Source organism: Dreissena polymorpha, chromosome 5 (assembly GCF_020536995.1).
Source record: "Dreissena polymorpha isolate Duluth1 chromosome 5, UMN_Dpol_1.0, whole genome shotgun sequence".
NCBI lineage: Eukaryota > Metazoa > Mollusca > Bivalvia > Myida > Dreissenidae > Dreissena > Dreissena polymorpha.
Window position 1 is genome coordinate 14,975,729 of NC_068359.1, and position 17,356 is coordinate 14,993,084.

The 17,356-nt window shown below is 37.1% G+C and overlaps 1 protein-coding gene across 1 annotated transcript in view; it reads left to right on the plus strand.

The window, feature by feature from the left end:
* LOC127881489 (uncharacterized) overlaps positions 1-17,038 on the plus strand; it is a 37,060-nt gene extending 20,022 nt beyond the window's left edge. The window contains exons 2-5 of the mRNA XM_052429390.1: positions 4,027-4,231; positions 9,800-9,946; positions 12,847-12,996; positions 14,238-17,038. Coding sequence (XP_052285350.1) covers positions 4,027-4,231; positions 9,800-9,946; positions 12,847-12,996; positions 14,238-14,479 — 744 coding nt within the window. The 3' untranslated portion in view covers positions 14,480-17,038. The remainder of the gene's footprint in view (positions 1-4,026; positions 4,232-9,799; positions 9,947-12,846; positions 12,997-14,237) is intronic.
* The last annotated feature ends 318 nt before the right edge of the window (positions 17,039-17,356 follow it).

Sequence of the window (17,356 nt, forward strand, 5' to 3'; positions counted from 1 at the left end):
ATTCATGTTCCATATGCAGGCGATATCGCTAACGGGATGATCCGTACATACAAACGGATCGATATGTTGAAATACTCGACAATTATTTTCCCATTAAGTTATCGTTTTCGCACTGAATTCATGGCTGTTGTGAAACGGTGTAGTGTATGTACAGGCCTGAAACGGATTGAACAATGTTAAGGTTATACACATTTCTTTGTTTGCATATAAGTGGTTTAAATAACATGTTCATAATTCTCGTTTGTACGGATGTATTAGTTTTGCAATTGATAAATTCAGTGGTATTTTTCGAATTTAAAAGTTGATTTAATTTTTAGTTCTTTTACTTATAGTAAGTTTGTGTATTTCGCCGCAATTACTTAGCTATATCGGATTTGTTTAACATGAAGGTCCGATGCAGGTACACAAACGTTGTTTTATGTGTATGTTATTTTAACTCTTTTAGTGCTGGGAACCGAATTTTGAAGGCCTTTGCAAACAGTTTGGATCCAGATGAGACGTGGCGTCTCATAAGGATCCAAACTGTTTGCTATTCTGATAGTATTCTTTGAAAAAAAAAATCGAAGAAAATGCTAATTTTAGAAATTCAGCAGACGACATTTTAGCAGACGACAAATTTACCAACATGCAAATGGTTAACTAGTTTCTAAATGTGGATATACTCGTTTGTATTTGAATTCCTTGAGCATAAGTTAATTTTTTGTATGGTTTTGTTGTGAAAAACGTAAATTTTAATTGGCTATTTGTATACAGATCAATAATAACTACATGTATTTACTTAACCTTTCGGTTTCTTAAAATATCAACGCAGTGTATTTTAGATATTGATTGATTTAATTGATATTTCATTAAAATGCAACGCTTTTATAAATCTTAAGAACCCACTTATGCCAATTTAATCAAGCAAAGTATTATTCAAGAATTGATAATTTCTGGATTCATAGAGCACTTTTTTCTACTTTTACATATCATAGTGTACAAAAATAGACGGACACAGGGGCAGGGCTTAAGCAATATCGTATCTGGATCGCAATATTCAATCACGTGTTTTGTATTGGTATACTCCTAGCCGCACATAAAACTTGTTTTCTTGAGTATTGTATAGATCTTTATGGTAGTGCGTTTTGACTTGCAGTGCCATCATTGCAAGTAACTTTATACGACTTATAAATGAGTCTTGCTCTGATAAAACTGGGCATAATGCACGTGCGTAAAGTGTCGTCCCAGATTAGTCTGTGCAGTCCACACAGGCTAATCAGGGACGACACTCTCCGCTTTTACGACATTGTTCGTTAAAACGAAGTCTCTTGTTAGCAATAACCAATTTAGGCGGAAAGTGTCGTCTCTGATTAGCCTGTGCGGACTGCGCAGGCTAATCTGGGACGACACTTTAAGCGCATGCATTATGCCCAGTTTTATCAGAACAAGACACAATCAATGACCGAAGCTGGACAACAATAGTCATTGTTACATAACCCGTGTACCTAATATTCAATAAGTATACTGAATGATTTTGCAAACGTATAATAAGACATTAATATTAGTTTTACGACTAACGATTTTGGTAATTGACACACGCAACAATCAGTGCCGACATTTTAATAATTATAGTGTACGTCTTCCCTTCTTCTTCTTCTTCTCATTCTTCTTCCTCCTCCTCTTCACCTAATCATTCACAATTTCATTGCTAGAATCTCTTGTGTTCTTTTTCTCATTTCCTTCCACATTTATGATAAATCTAGTAAATACGTCATTGTCGATGACGCGAAAGCCCGTTTAGAACTGGCTGTTACGAGACTAGATAAAGCCTTTTGAGAATAACAGAAACAAATCCGATTCAGAGCAACAATAACCTGTCTGTATAGACAATTGTCCAGCAATCAAAATGATTTACTCTAGTAATGCATTTTGGGTGTTTAAAAGAAATCAGGATGTAACCACAGGTGGTTAGCGTGTGACTATGATAGAAAATACTAGAAAAATCATCATGAAAAATAATCAAAGTATAAAAAATCAACTTCTCTGAAAAAAATCACCATAAAAAATAAAATATATATAAATATAAATATATAACAAGGTATTCAACTCAAAATGACCCGAAAACAGGGTGCATCGATTTGAACAGCCATGACGTTATGAATTGTGCAGCGTTTTCCATGAACTCGGCCTTATTCAACGTAGAACTGATTTTTTCTGGATTTTTTATTTTCATAGAAGTTGAATTTTCGTTATCATTTGATTATTTTTCATTCAAAATGATGCTTTTACTAATTAATATCATAGCCACATGCTAACCACATGTGGATGTAACGAGTTGTTTGTTGATTTCGTGTGTTGACGGATCCACAAATTTGACACAAACAAATCTGAAAATGACCGATGCAATATTTCTTGTCAGAATTCAGATTAAAACATAAATAAACAACTGAAAATGATACGCCGACGAATATAAACGATTTTACAGAACTTGGTTGTCAGCACCAATCAAGACCAGAAGAGTGTGTCCGTACCTAAATAATGTATTTTTTATTTCGGAAATGCAATTTGTCACGAAATGAGGCATTTTTACGGATAAAGGTATTTTTAGGAGTTTTCATTATTGAAAACGTTGTCAAAAGTTTTTACTGAAAACCTCATAATATTTTAAAATTGTTTTCATTGAAACGATTTGTGATTTGGTGTCAATAGTTAAAGAATGTTGAGACACAATATGAAATTCTAGCCGGTTGTATGCAATTGTAGGAATTTAAGAACAATGCACTTCATACGCGAACCTTATAAGCATAAACGTATACGCGTATATGTGCCTATGTTATAGAACAAAATATATTAAAAATTAAGAACCATGCCAAGAGCGGTACTTGTTTAGTGTCAGTGAACCATTCGATTGTTTTATGGCTCACCCAATCTCCAGCCAGAGTTGTCGTTCCTTGCTACAATTTCTTCCATCATATGAAACTCCTACCAAATTTGGCAGCATTTTATTTTGTTATGGGTTTAAGCATTATTTTATGAAAATTAGTATCATTTTCTTTTACATTTTGTAAAAAAGGTGTTTAAATTAAAATAAGAACCTTAATTAAAAAAGGAAAAAAAACAACAACGGTTAAATTATTGTACCGCCTGGCTATACTCACGTGGTTGGTTATGAAGGCATGGATTTGATACAGCTATGCTGGTTCCCGTCTAATCTCTGAGAGTGGTTGTGGGTCACCTAATTAGGCGGAGGCTCAGGCTTTCGCAACGTACCCAGATAATTAACCCACTTATGCCTAGCGTCTAGAAAAAAAGCCTTGGCAAACAGCGTAGACCCAGATGAGACGGCGCATGATGCGGCGTCTCACCAGGGTCTGTGCAGTTTGCTTAAAGGAATTTCTGTAAGAAATATTCTAAATATAGAAATAAATATACTAGACATCCCTAATTTTGGAAATAAATTGATCCAATTTAGAAGGATGTGGGAGTCCACTAGGCATAAATGGGTTAAAACGCATTTGGGTTTTCGTTTCAAATGTTGTTGATTAGGCACGCTTACTTTCAAGTGGGTAGGCGTGGGGTCCATATGATTGGGAGTTGTGAAATATTCTGGATAACGAACGATACCTCCATTTTATAACTGATCATAAAGTGTTTTATATATTTAAGGCCATCATCTTTTCAACTTTAGTGATGCATGATGAGGATAATGCGACGAAATGTACATGTTGTGACGTTTTAACAAACAAAACTATTCGACGTCGGATAGTGTTTGTTATTGAAGACATAGTTATTTAAAAAATTGAACCGAAACCACTGAACACGAGATAAATGCAACTCTTCCATCGAATCAGTAAACCTGGAAAAACTTACTTGCCTTTGGAAAACTGTTCGACAGATTAGAATAAGTGAAAATCACTGACAGGAGCCAGAAATACAAATTATGAAGTGACAAGCAGTGAGGTTTCAAGAAAATAAAATTAAAAGGAAAAAAGCAACACTTTCTAAAGCGCCATATCCGAATCCGTCATAAGGCGACGGGATAAATAGATGGTTTCTAAAATGAAGAGCTTCTTGAAGTTTAAGACCAGTGATTCTGGCCACGATGCTCGTAAGTTTGGAGAGGAATTCTACCTGCGGGAGGCGCGTATCTGGCGCCCCTTCCGGTGGGTGGGAATGCTGTCGACGATCCTTGCGCTCGTGCTCTCCGTGGCTTCAATCTTCAACAAGTACTGGCTTCACGGTACAGCAGCAGGTACGTGTTTAACCTTTTCCCGCACAGATACGCATCTTTACGCGTGTGTTTTCCCTAAGAAAATAAAATTGTCTTTCTAGATTGAAGTTGTTAAAGCTTTATTTCCAGTCAAATGATACTATTGAGCAGAAAACAGCATACAACCTGAACAGCCTGAGAGATACTTGCAGTCTGTACTGGTTTTACGCTGGTTCCATACAGTCATTTATTTTGACTTCTGAGCAATACATGTTTTAAGTTAATTAGTAGTTATGGCATTATTAATTCCTTGCCCCGTTGCCCAAATGATTAGGTCGCGCGTCATGGAACTATATACGATTACTATAAAGAGAAAAGGTCAGTTTCAGCTTAACAATTGAGTTTTCATGGACGTATTGCAATCTAACTGTTTTAAAATGTAGCTTGCTTGTATTTCTAGCTTTGATTGCATTTGAATTATTGAAAAAATATATTGATATGGAGAACTTGCACTTAAATTCCTTATTTATGTAGCTGACATGTAGACCTAGCTTGAAACTGTATTCGGGAAAAATCGGGTGAAATTCCAAATCAATAGAAATAGAAAAAAACTGCAAATAAAAAAGACACTGTTTTTCTTACTAGTGATTTTGTGCTGATTTTTTAAATTAATAGCTTAAATGTCGGCTAATCTTATGACTCCATTTGCTTCAAGTTGCGTCAATGTCAAGGTCGAAGAATTGAAAACGGGTTGCACTCAATACATTAGTTTTTTTTATGAGGACATTTATATGTGTCTTGTTCTGATAAATCTGGGCATAATCATTTGCGTAAAGTGTTGTCCCAGATTAGCATGTGCAATCCGCACAGGCTTATCTGGGACGACACTTTCCGCCTAAACTTGATTTCCGGTAAGGAGTATATTTATTTCTATATTTAGAATATTTCTTACAGAAATTCCTTTAAGCAAACAGCGCAGACCCAGATGAAACGCCGCATCATGCGGCGTCTCACCTGGGTCTACGCTGTTTGCCAAGGCCTTTTTTCTAGACGCTAGGCATAAATGGGTTAACGTACATATATTGTAAAAGCGTTGATAACCACATTTCGCTGCATGGCCACGATTCTTGCTATACGATAAATCGACAAATAGCACATATCAATATTTTGTTCTTAAGCTATAGTTTATGGCTTTTATTCATCCAAAATGATGTGTTGACAACAGTTACAAAGGGAACATATAATGTGGATGGGGCCTTACGTAATGTGATTCCTTTATTTTACTCGCTATGCAGCTATAGAACGAAAGATACCTGCCATTCCCAGCATAAGTACCCTCCTCATGTCGACATTTTTATGTGGTCTTTGTAAATACCGTATTAGCTAGAGACACCTCGAGATTCTTTGCACCTTAAATGCTGTCAGAATAGCCGTTATGATTACATTTTTACCCGTGTTCCCACTTCCGATCCGATCAACTCGATAATCCCGATCACCGAAATTTCCCGACCGAATCCGACCAAGCTCGACTAAAAACGGTATACACGACTTCTTCTCGACCTCTTGCCGATAGCACACGACCCCCACACGACTCATTCACGACGTCCACTCAACCGTCTTTCCGATTTCCACTCGATCATCTCGACCTATACGCGAGCCCTATACGATCCCAGCTCGACCAAGTGGACCTCAGCTCGATCGCCACCAGATCTTCACACGACCAGATCGTGATGGCCGTACTACAGTCGTACAAAGCGATCTAAAATAACTCGGGTAGAGGTCGAGCGGATCGGTTACAGAGCTCGTGTATGGTCGAATAGCAAGCGGGCAGTGATCGTTTACGGTCGAGTAGCCGTCGGGTAGCAGTCTGGTAAATCTGTACATCAAATCAAATAGAGCTCGAGTGGATCGTGTTGAGATCTAAAAAAAACTCGGGTAGAGGTCGAGCGGATCGGGTACAGATCGTGCAAAAGATGTCAATCCGATCGCCACACGATTACTTCACGATCAACTCGATCTTCTACTCGACTAATACACGACCACTTCCCGAGCGCTTCTCGATCCATTTCCTACTCGACCGCTACTCGATATTTTTTGACATGTCAAAAAATAGCGGATAGGAAGGCCGACCAATGCCGACCTACCGACCGCCCCCGACCACTCATGCCGACCAAACCAGACCAGTACCCGACCGCTTGGTCGAGCTTGATCGAGTTGAATTGATCGGCAGTGGAGACCCAGCTTAAGAGAAATTCGAGAAGGGGTATATATGGGTCACTTCGGTCGAAATTCGTCTGTTGTCGCGAATTTGTTCTTCATACAGAAAAGCGCTAAACCACTTGTGTCTGCCATACAACAATTGTACATGCACATGCTATCTGTTCCAATACCTTGGCCAGATCTAACGATCATTACAACGCGAACCCTCTGTTATCTGTTCCAATACCTTGGCCAGATCTAACGATCATTACAACGCGATTCCTCTGTTATCTGTTCCAATACCTTGGCCAGATCTAACCATCATAACAACGCGAACCCTCTGTTATCTGTTCCATTACAACGCGAACCCTCTGTTATCTGTTCCATTACAACGCGAACCCTCTGTTATCTGTTCCATTACAGCGCGAACCCTCTGTTATCTGTTCCATTACAGCGCGAACCCTCTGTTATCTGTTCCATTACAACGCGAACCCTCTGTTATCTGTTCCATTACAACGCGAACCCTCTGTTATCTGTTACATTACAACGCGAACCCTCTGTTATCTGTTCGCTCAATACTCGGAATATATGAAATATTAATTTGAAGTTTCATTTTTCGTTCAGATGTAACAATATCAGACCGTATCGTCCCACTGGGGACATATTGACTTTTGGTGTGATGTGCACACAGATATTGGCCTTTTTATTCGTGAGACGACGTGTTTTTACATTTAAAGAGTCATTTTATTTTCTGCGTCTATGTTGATTGCCGCGTATTGTCGAAATGGGTCTTAATGTCTTGATTTGTGGCATTGTTTGAAAATTGATCGAATACATATACACATTTCTACAGAGTTATTATAACGAAGAGGCTAAGGACGTTGGTGTAACGGTGTGAGGCAGAAGAATAAGTTTTATTCAGATCTGAGAAAATTATCACATGTATGGACTCAACGCATTCGAGGACTCTAGATGCCGCGGATGTGTCATCCTTAATTCCATTAGCACTCGTCCATTTCCCATCATGCATTGTTCATCGTAATTGACTAGGATTGCTAATGTAACTAATTGACATTGATTTTGCACTCGAAGATAGAAATAACGCTGAACAAGAAGTTAGAAATAGCGCTGAACAATGATATGTTTTGATTTCAACTTTAGTCGCATGAAATATTAAGTGTATATCGATTGTATTTATAAAGCAAGTACGCAAATTGTTTCGAACTTTTATAAACTTTATACGCTTACATTTCCCCATGTTCATACTGATATTAGGTAGCATAACAGATCACGTGCAGTATATATACTATTTCGTGCAATTGCTTGATTGAAAAGAAAACTAGCTGCCTTCAAACGCGACCTTACCATGGTAAATCGCGACAAGTATCATTATATCGCGTTTTCACCTTCTCATAATCGCAGTTACGCTGCAAAACGGTATTTTCGTTAACTTCGTTACATAATCAATACGATTTTCTTTACAATTGCGTCAACATATTTAAATTGAGAGTGCCTTATGAAATTCTATGAATTTATCAGAAATATCAATAACAGCTTTTTGACTAAGAAGTGTAGCTTGTAAACTTAACACATTGGTATTGTTTGCGATTTGTCTGCGTTTCTCAAAGGCATCAGACATTGCCAGCGCTGTGTCGGTCTTTCTATGCATCACGCATCTTTATAGGGAGCTTTATTCAAATCGAATATTAAACGGCATTTCGGTGTCAAACAGTATATAATTGAAAAAAAAAAACAGACTGACGCCTCTGTGTCTTCATAATGGGTCTTTAAAAGTATGTATTCTAGATACACATGGTATATTAAATCTTAATATACACACCAATAAAAAACACAACACAGTACAACAGAAAAGCCGATTTATTTAGTGGCTAGCCCGTTACGAAAGATTTATTTTCAATACTCGAAGCTAAATGTTGTATTCTTTGTTTATTACGAAAATGTTTCATAAAAGTTTTGCCGTTAATTTACAAAACTAAATATTACCATAAAATTTTACCATAACGTGATGTTTGATTTCTCATTCAAATAGAAAACTGTATGATGTATCCGGTGTTTCTGATGTAGACATTGCATATATCTCATCTTAAGCTTTACAAATGTCTATGGGGACATTAAAAATATATATATAATAAATGTTGAAAACTCATAGATCTGATTGGTAATGCAGCAAAATTGTGCCATGTTGAAAATAAAAAAAAAGAACGTCAAGGTTTGCGTGAATTGTCGTATTATGTCTGGATATCTACATCAGCTATTCTTTGTAAAACCCAGATGTCTTGTTGTATATTATTATATATAAACATGTTGAATGTTTTACATTTATCAACTCCCTTTTGTACTCAGAAATTTCAGTTTTACTTTTGCACAAATCCCCGTAAGTGATGCAGATATCAATCGACAATTAACATATTTTAACAGGGTCATTGTTAAAGGTCCCTCATAAGGACTGCATCGGGTTTTAGCCTCGTTCTGGTAAAACTGGGCTTAATGCATGAACGTGAATTGTCAATTTAGATTAACAAGTGAAGTCGGCATAGGCTTATCCAGGACGACACTTTTCGACTAAACTGCGAGTTCGGTAAAAGCAGACTTCCTTTAAGCGAAAAACTCCATAAAAGCGGAAAGTGTCTTACTTGTTTAGCATGTGCAACCTGTACGCTAGAGCGAGATACATATGATCACGTTTTTATGATATTTTTAGGAATCGGCAACATGTAATTTGATTCAATACATGGACTAAACCGCTGTAGTGACACAGTTCAATTGCCGTTCGTTCATTAATGACGTTGGTCTAAAAATATATCATGCAATATGAATGACGTTTAATTATTTTACTATGTGTCTCTTTCTATTAACGTGATATTATGCGCATCTAACAGTACATGTTATGTTTATAGGTGTCTATTGCAACCGTTGTTTGTTTTTTGGTGTTTTCACTTCATATACATTTATATTTGTTAATGCAGCATCAACACTCTAAAACAATATCACGGAAAAAAACACAATGCATTTGAATATCAACCGTACTTTCGTTTTGACAACTGACAACAGAAAAGATTTGATTTACGATGTGAATCTAAATTTAGTATTAGTGCAAATTTGTGCATACGACACACAAACACTCACTCCGATCCTTATATAAAAACAGTTCCGCTCGACTTAGAGGTCTGGGACAATCATGTAAAATATCGAATATAATAATTTTTTTTATAAACGACTGGTAGCAAGATGAGCTGTAGATAATTGGTCAGTTACCACATTTGACTAAGTATTTTGACCTGGTAATTCTTTTCAGCTAAATTAACCAGTAAAAAATGCGCATACTATCACTTTAAAAACATTTACCGCTTCTTATCTTTTTTCAAAAATCCACTCCTGCATGTTTTTCAGGCACATTACCGACCATCCAAAGTCCGGTCGTCACTCAGATGATCACTCAGGGCGTGTCACGTGACTTCGAGAGCAGCATTTGGGACTGCGCATGCGCGCAGATTGACGCCAGCGTCCGTCCACCCGAGTGCATAGATAAGATACACGGTATAGTGGTAACTCGCTGACTTCACAATCCAGTGGTCGCGCGTTGTTATTCCGCGAGACTAACCCACAAAACTTTCCCAATTAACTACTTGCAAAACACCATTCGTCTTCTTAAGAACGGAACCTCTCCAATATGATGCTCATTCCTTTTAACCTAACCCTTCTAACGGCGGCTTCGCTCAATATCCATTTTGGAGATAATCATTGTGCCATCGAATTTATATTCTACACAACACGCGAGAACCAAACTTAATCTACATTACCTCGAATAATCAACTTATTCGATTACTTGTTTTTAAGTCTGTTAAATGAAATACGCAAAACTAATATTTATTCGACTTTCAACTCTATATTTGAGTCTTTAAGTGCGATCATTATATGTTTATAATATTTTATTTAATAAACATAGTATTTCCTGTATATGCCTCGGTAAGATTCTTTAAATGAGTAATGAAGATGACCAAGTGTACGGTGTTAACCGACAAGAAAAAAGTCTTCTTAATATAAACCAATTCATGAAAGGGTTTCGTGCTTTTCGCAAGAAATAAGCAGTTTTATGTATTTAAATAACATTAAAATGATAATGCTTTCGATTCGTTCATCCGATACAATCAATAGGTAATGCTACCATGCTTAGTCTGGATTTGTGTACTCGTTCAAACATGTAGCCTGCATTGAACATTCCACGCATCTGACCATATTGTTTGTCTATGTGTTGCTTATACACACGTACATACCATACTTTTTTTCATGGATACTGTTTTGAACGATGTTTATTGTGTCACTAAGCTGTTGAAAGATTAATTGTCCGTTACAATTGAACTCCGGTTGTTTCGTTAGTCAATAGTTTTAGTCGTTGAATATCAAACTGAAAACTGATGCTTTTCGGTCCGTGCTCAATTTAAATGTCGTGTTTGTATAATTACAAAGGGATACTTTTACAAAAGCATTAAGAAATCTCGGAAATAATTTTTGTTGCTTCTTCTAACATCCGATGATTTTCTGACCTTATAGTGTGGTGATCACTCGAGGCCAACTTTAAAGGTGAATTTTTTGTCTTAGTGTTAAATGTTGTTTGGTACTTTTGTGGGAATCTCGGAAGGCCTACTGAAACCATGGTTTCTACTGATGCCACTAGCAGTTACTTGACATATGCGTACTATAAATTCGAGAAGAGAATTTAGTTTTTGCCAGACTAAGACTGGTAAACTCTGAAAAAAAGAACGCCGGAAAGCATCTCACAAAGTCAGGCGTCTTGCGATAATCCCCTGTGAGATATAGACTTTCTGGTATTTAGCATATGTTTCTGATAGAACCGCGACCCCGAGGCAAACTTTATATGCTAATGTGACAAGCAGCGCCAAGAACCCGCGTAGTGGATAATTTGTATTGACCTGAAAGAATTGTCGCTGAAAGTTGACAGTCTCTAAGAACGACTTGGAATTCAATATATATACACAAGGCTTAAGTGACAGAATGTTCTGTCGTCTTGTTTGTCTCGATGTAAATCGCTGTTTCATGTAAATAGTTAACGAATATTTTCTCCCTAACATTTGCAATAAATGAACGTGTACACTCCTTGCAGAATGTATTAATAAAAAACATTGTAACGGTAAGCTCAATGAGGAATAGAAAAAATAAAACGTTTTCTACCGGATAACAGGAGGGAGAACTTAACGCTTCGTTAACTATGCAAACTTTTCATTGCAAGCCAGTTTAGGCATCATAGTCCTAAGAATCTAGGAATATGTAGCACTTTTCTCACAGAATACATCGGTGGGCTCCATTTACGCATAATGATGTGAAATTCTTATCGGCACATAATGTAACGATGCGCTAACATTACGCTATGATTATGTAACGATGCGCTCACATCACACTAGTTATATGTCACGATGCGCTAACATCACACTAGTATTATGTAACGGTACTCACACCACACTAGGATTATGTAACGAATTACGATGCGCTAACATTACACTAGGATTATGTAACGATGCGCTCACAGAACGCTATCAATACAGTGCCCTTTGATAGCATAATTTTATTAATAATTGACAGTTTGCAGAGGGTAGTGAAAGATCTAATGAATATCACATACTTGCCTTTTCATGTCTTATAATTTCCACATGTTTTCCGTTATATTTCGAGAAGACAGATGAAGCTAATATATACGGTTATATTTGTGTTTATTTTCGTTCCAGATTGGCAGTGCCGATATTATTATTTCCATGTAGTAAATCAGATTATATTCGGATATTGCTTGTTTCAGTCTGAAAGTAGTCGCTGATCTGTCCGATGAAATACAAATAATTTCCGTAACAATATGGAGACTAAGGTTGTAGGTCTGATTTCGTCTGATGGTATTCAAAAAGTCCCCTTTTGGGCTGGAAGAATGTAGTAATAAGTCAACATATTTTTTCAAATGATTCTTGTATATGTCTATTGATACTCCATACTTCATATTAACTCCGTGTATTCTTCTATTTCTCGTTTCAGAGTTGAAGAGGACGGAGATATGTTTTATGATATTCTTACGTTTCGTTTTAGTATGAAAGAACGTTACGATATGGCTGATGTTTTTCTGATTATTTCACATTTTATATGTTTTGATATTTTCCCCTATATCCCGTTTCAGGCTGGTTATCTGACGATACTTCACTGATATTCCGTGTCATTACATTTCCCCTATATCCCGTTTCAGGCTGGTTATCTGACGGTTTTTCATGTATATCCCGTTATATGATATTTCACTATATCCCGTTTCAGGCTGGTTATCTGACGATATTTCACTTATATCCCGTTTCATGACATTTCCGCTATATCCCGTTTCAGGCTTGTTATCTGACGATATTTCACTTATATCCCGTTTCATGACATTCCGCTATATCCCGTTTCAGGCTGGCAGAAAGGGGTGATTGGTCTGATGATATTTTCGGCCTCGGTCGGGTTTGGGGCGGCCATATTGGCGATTTGCGGAGTATGCACGTCTCCGCTACCAAAGAAAATCTACTTCTTCCATTCCGCTGGAGAAATATTTTTCGTTTGTGGTAAGAAACACAGATTGACTGTTGAATCAATATTATTCTTCCACTTCCGTTGATTCCTGTGTTGATACTTCAGTTATTACGTTCTCCATCATACATTACCATATGATCTTAGTTGACCAAACATGCTTCGAATAATCAAAAACCGCCGGGGTTATAGCCGGTTGTTAGAATAAGAACGAGAGCGCCGATGGCGTTGAAAGCGTATTTGCAAGATACAGGAAAATATCTCCTGAAGTAAATGTTAAAGGATAGGTTGTCTGAATGAAAATGTAAAAGGCTATCAAAAGATTTTTTTATGAAGAACAAGACTATTGCCAAGCAATAAAAGTCCCCTACCTCGCATGAAGCAGTAATATAATTGTCTCCCTTTGTTTTCAAGGGATGTAATTCTTTTAAGTTTGCCTTGTAGATGGTAATGTTCTAAAAATGAAAATAATGGAATCCCAATATTTCTAGTCACTCGCTTTTGCCAGTAACAGAATTCATTTACTAACGAAATTTGTATTCGTTTCTAAGATCGTTTTTTCACGTAAAACGGTCTTAGAAAAAACAAAGTCCTAGAATACAATTTATTCTAGGTCTTTTGAAAAAATCACAAAAATGGTGTAAGTAATATTCTTGGAAGAAAATGTAAGAATTACGAAATACTATATTAAATATCTATTTCGTCTGCCCAAAATCAGGGAAGGCTTGGAAAAGGACAACCGATTTCCCTGTGATTTTGAAATGCGGTATTACAAAAGTCTATTTGCGTCCAAATAAACTAAAAATAACAACACGCTTTTACCAGAACATTGACTTTTTTTCGAAGAATCTTGACGTTTGGACCAATAAACTACCAATTTCAGGCAAAATTTAAATATTTACCTCGCATGTTTCGCCTTTATATTTCCCGGCTTCAGTATAAAAGTCATTTGTATGTTTGTGTTTATGTTCATATATACATGTATATAGTTCTGCCTAGTATACGTTGTATGAGCCGCGTCATGCGAAAATGGTTGCTATGCCATATGAGGCCGGATTAGCTCCAAACCAGCCCTCGCTTCGTGCAGTCTCGACAGAAACTACCCTGTTCACTTATGATTCATCGAATCCTTGCGTATCTTCATAGTTAACATGGTAGCTAGTTCCTGTGCAAACTGCGGCATTGCGAAGCCTGGTCTGGAGCGACTCTGGCTGCATGTGGCATAAGGCCAATTTTCGCATGACGCGGCCCAATTATCACCCTTTTTCTGTTGCAGCTTTAAGCTCAACAATTGCCTTAATAATATACGCCGTGGCGATGTCCACGGACAGCACCTTCGCATCGTACTCTTTCGGGAGCGGCTTCGGTCTGGGGTGGGCAGGTACCGCCTTCTTTTACGCCGCTGCCTTCTGCATGAGCCTCGACGAGCTCGTGCGCGAATCTGCTCAAAATAGGTGTTGTAGATACATTTTTTGGCGTTCACGGACGAGCGAACCCGAAAACACGCACCCCGTATGATCATTGGTAAATATCCGAAATATGACGTCATTTCTTCTACGTCACCAGCCGGATATGAATGGAAAATGAAGTTTGAAATGTATGACGGGTATAAACACACCGAAAATGAGGTTTGAAATGTATGACGGGTATAAAAACATCGATATGCTAAGTTACGGTTTACACATTTTCTACGTCATTAATGGGTATGGATGGAAACTGTGGCTCAGTGTGTAGATCGTGTATAATAACTGATATGTGGCGTCATCGACCGATTCAGAAAGAGAAAATGAAAGAAAATATCAAATGTAAATATGCACTCTTTCCGGAAATGATAATCGGATCGATATCTTGTGAGCGAAATGTGTTTATGTACACGAGGTATAAATGATAACACGATGGCGCTGAATTTCAATGTGATGAGAATATCGAAATCATCTGACAAGTTTGCACGACGAGATTGTACCAGGAAGACCAAAGTGAATGGATATAAACGCCCGTCAGATGATGGTGATATAGATGTTAAATGAAATTCAATATGAGACGCGCTCTGTGAAAATGGGGTTTAATACGTGTGCGAAAAGTGTCGTCCCAGATTGTTCAGTCCGCACTTTCCGCCTATACTGGATTTTTGCTATGAAGATACTTTCTTTAAACAAAAAATATCATAAAAGCGAAAAGTGTCGTTCCTGGTTAGCCTGTGAGGACTGCACAGGCTTATCTGGGACAACACTTTAGGAACATGAATGAAACCCCCTTTCACAGAGCACGGTCCGTATAGTTTCATGTCTGCATACAGTTGCGGCATTGAACTTCAAGTCCAGGACATGGAAGTGCACGCTCAAGTCGTTTATATGTGTCGCGTTCTGAGAAAACTGGACTTAATACATGTGCGTAAAGTGTCATCCCAGATTAGCCTGTGCAGTTCGCACAGGCTAATCAGGGACGACACTTTACGCCTTAACTTGATTTTCGGTAAGGAGGGACTTCCTTTAAGCTAAAAATACCAATAAAGCGGAAAGTGTCGTCCCTGATTAGCCTGTGCGGACTGCACAGGCTAATCTGGGACGACACTTTACGCACATGCATTATGCCCAGTTTTCTCAGAACACGTCTCATATAAACTGAAAATGTGACAGGAACATACTTAGACTGAAGTACACATTCTTTTTTTATTAACCCAATACATTATATAGATGTTAATTATCATTGGTAAGTATGTGACATTGAATTAAACAGATGGCGTAAAATAAAATAAACGGAATAAAATCAATATTCCGAACAGAAATATATGGCCTCGCTCTGTCGACAAGGAGTTTAATGAATCTGCGTAAAGGGTTGTCCCAGAGCATGCTGTGTAGTGCGCATAGGCTTGTCAGCGACAACTCTTCCCGCCTAAACTGGATTTTCGTCAAGGAGAAACATGCGTTAGATGTAAAATACCACAAAACCGTCGCTGATTAGCCTGTGTGGACTGCACAGGCTAATATTTGACGACACTTAACGCAGACGCATGAAACCCCGTTCTCAAGAGCGCGTCTCATGTAGCCTATATGTCCATACTATTTCTGTTTTATATGTCGCGGAGATGTCGACATGATAGTCGTTTTAGACTAAACAGCGTCATAATAAGGGACCCCTGTTTTTGTGATACATAACATATATTGGTTGTACATATTATTGTTTTCTACAAATAGTCGTTGTATTTATTGATGGTTTTGTGCACAAATTGACTGCTATTTTACGTTTTTTTTTTCGTATGACTTTGTCACATTATATGTGTGGATATAATCAAAAGTTGTATAATTTTGCCGTTTCCAATTATTGTTTGGATTTTTTAATTGATTTTCTTTTAGGAAAATACCAATTGTTTTCACAAAAAAGCTTTTTTGTTGTTGTTGCCTTCATTAACAAACTATTTGATTTTGTTATCCGTTCATTTTTGAATCGATTGGTAACATGTCCGAAACAATTCTTGAACAATGTATTCATACTTTTAGCCCTAATATTCTAAAAACGTGTGAAAAAACTCGAGTTTTTGATTATGATTGCCTTTTTGTTACAGCTGTTATCATCCAGTGTTTCCCACAGGGACCTTTAAGAAAAACATTCTACATACTACAAAAGTATATAAGGGAATAAGGGATACAACTGTCAAATTTCCTGCACAACACCATGGTCTGAACAAAAGGAAAATATTCACTTCCAAAAGCAATAATTGTACCAAATAAACTGTTAAACAATAGCCTTTGTAGAGAGTTTAGAGAGTTTATTCAACATACATTAGGCTTTAAGCCCATGAGTAAACACATTTTACAACACAATATATTCACAAATGGTCAATGGCGTACAGAATTGTTAACATAACGTAGATCAAATGCTTAATACAACAAATTCATGCACACTTTATCGTATATTGTATTTTTTTTATATATAAATTAGATAAATAAATGAAGGTACTTGGAGAGAAACTACTGATAATATAAGTCAGCTCTCAATTTAAATGCTTTAAAAACAAAAATGGATAGATTTCGTACAATTTTGCATTGTCAGTCTGTAAGAGTTCGATAAACTTTATCATGTTTGTATTTTTCCAATAGTATTTACTTATGTATTTCTTAAGTAAATTAATAAATGTTGGGCATTCAAGTAAAAAATGAAATTCATCCTCAAGGACGTTACAGTGTTTGCATTTTCTATTTTGAAAAGGTATCTTTTCAGGCTTGTGCCATCTCCCTGCTTCCACTTCAAGTCTATGGGCAGATACTCTAAAACGAGTTAACGCCATCCTAAATTTTGAGACATTTACAAAATTTAAATATGGTTGTAACTGAAAGCTACTAAAAAGTCTATAAGTTCTACCTCTGGTCGTGTTTTCCATTTCACTTGACCAGGTTT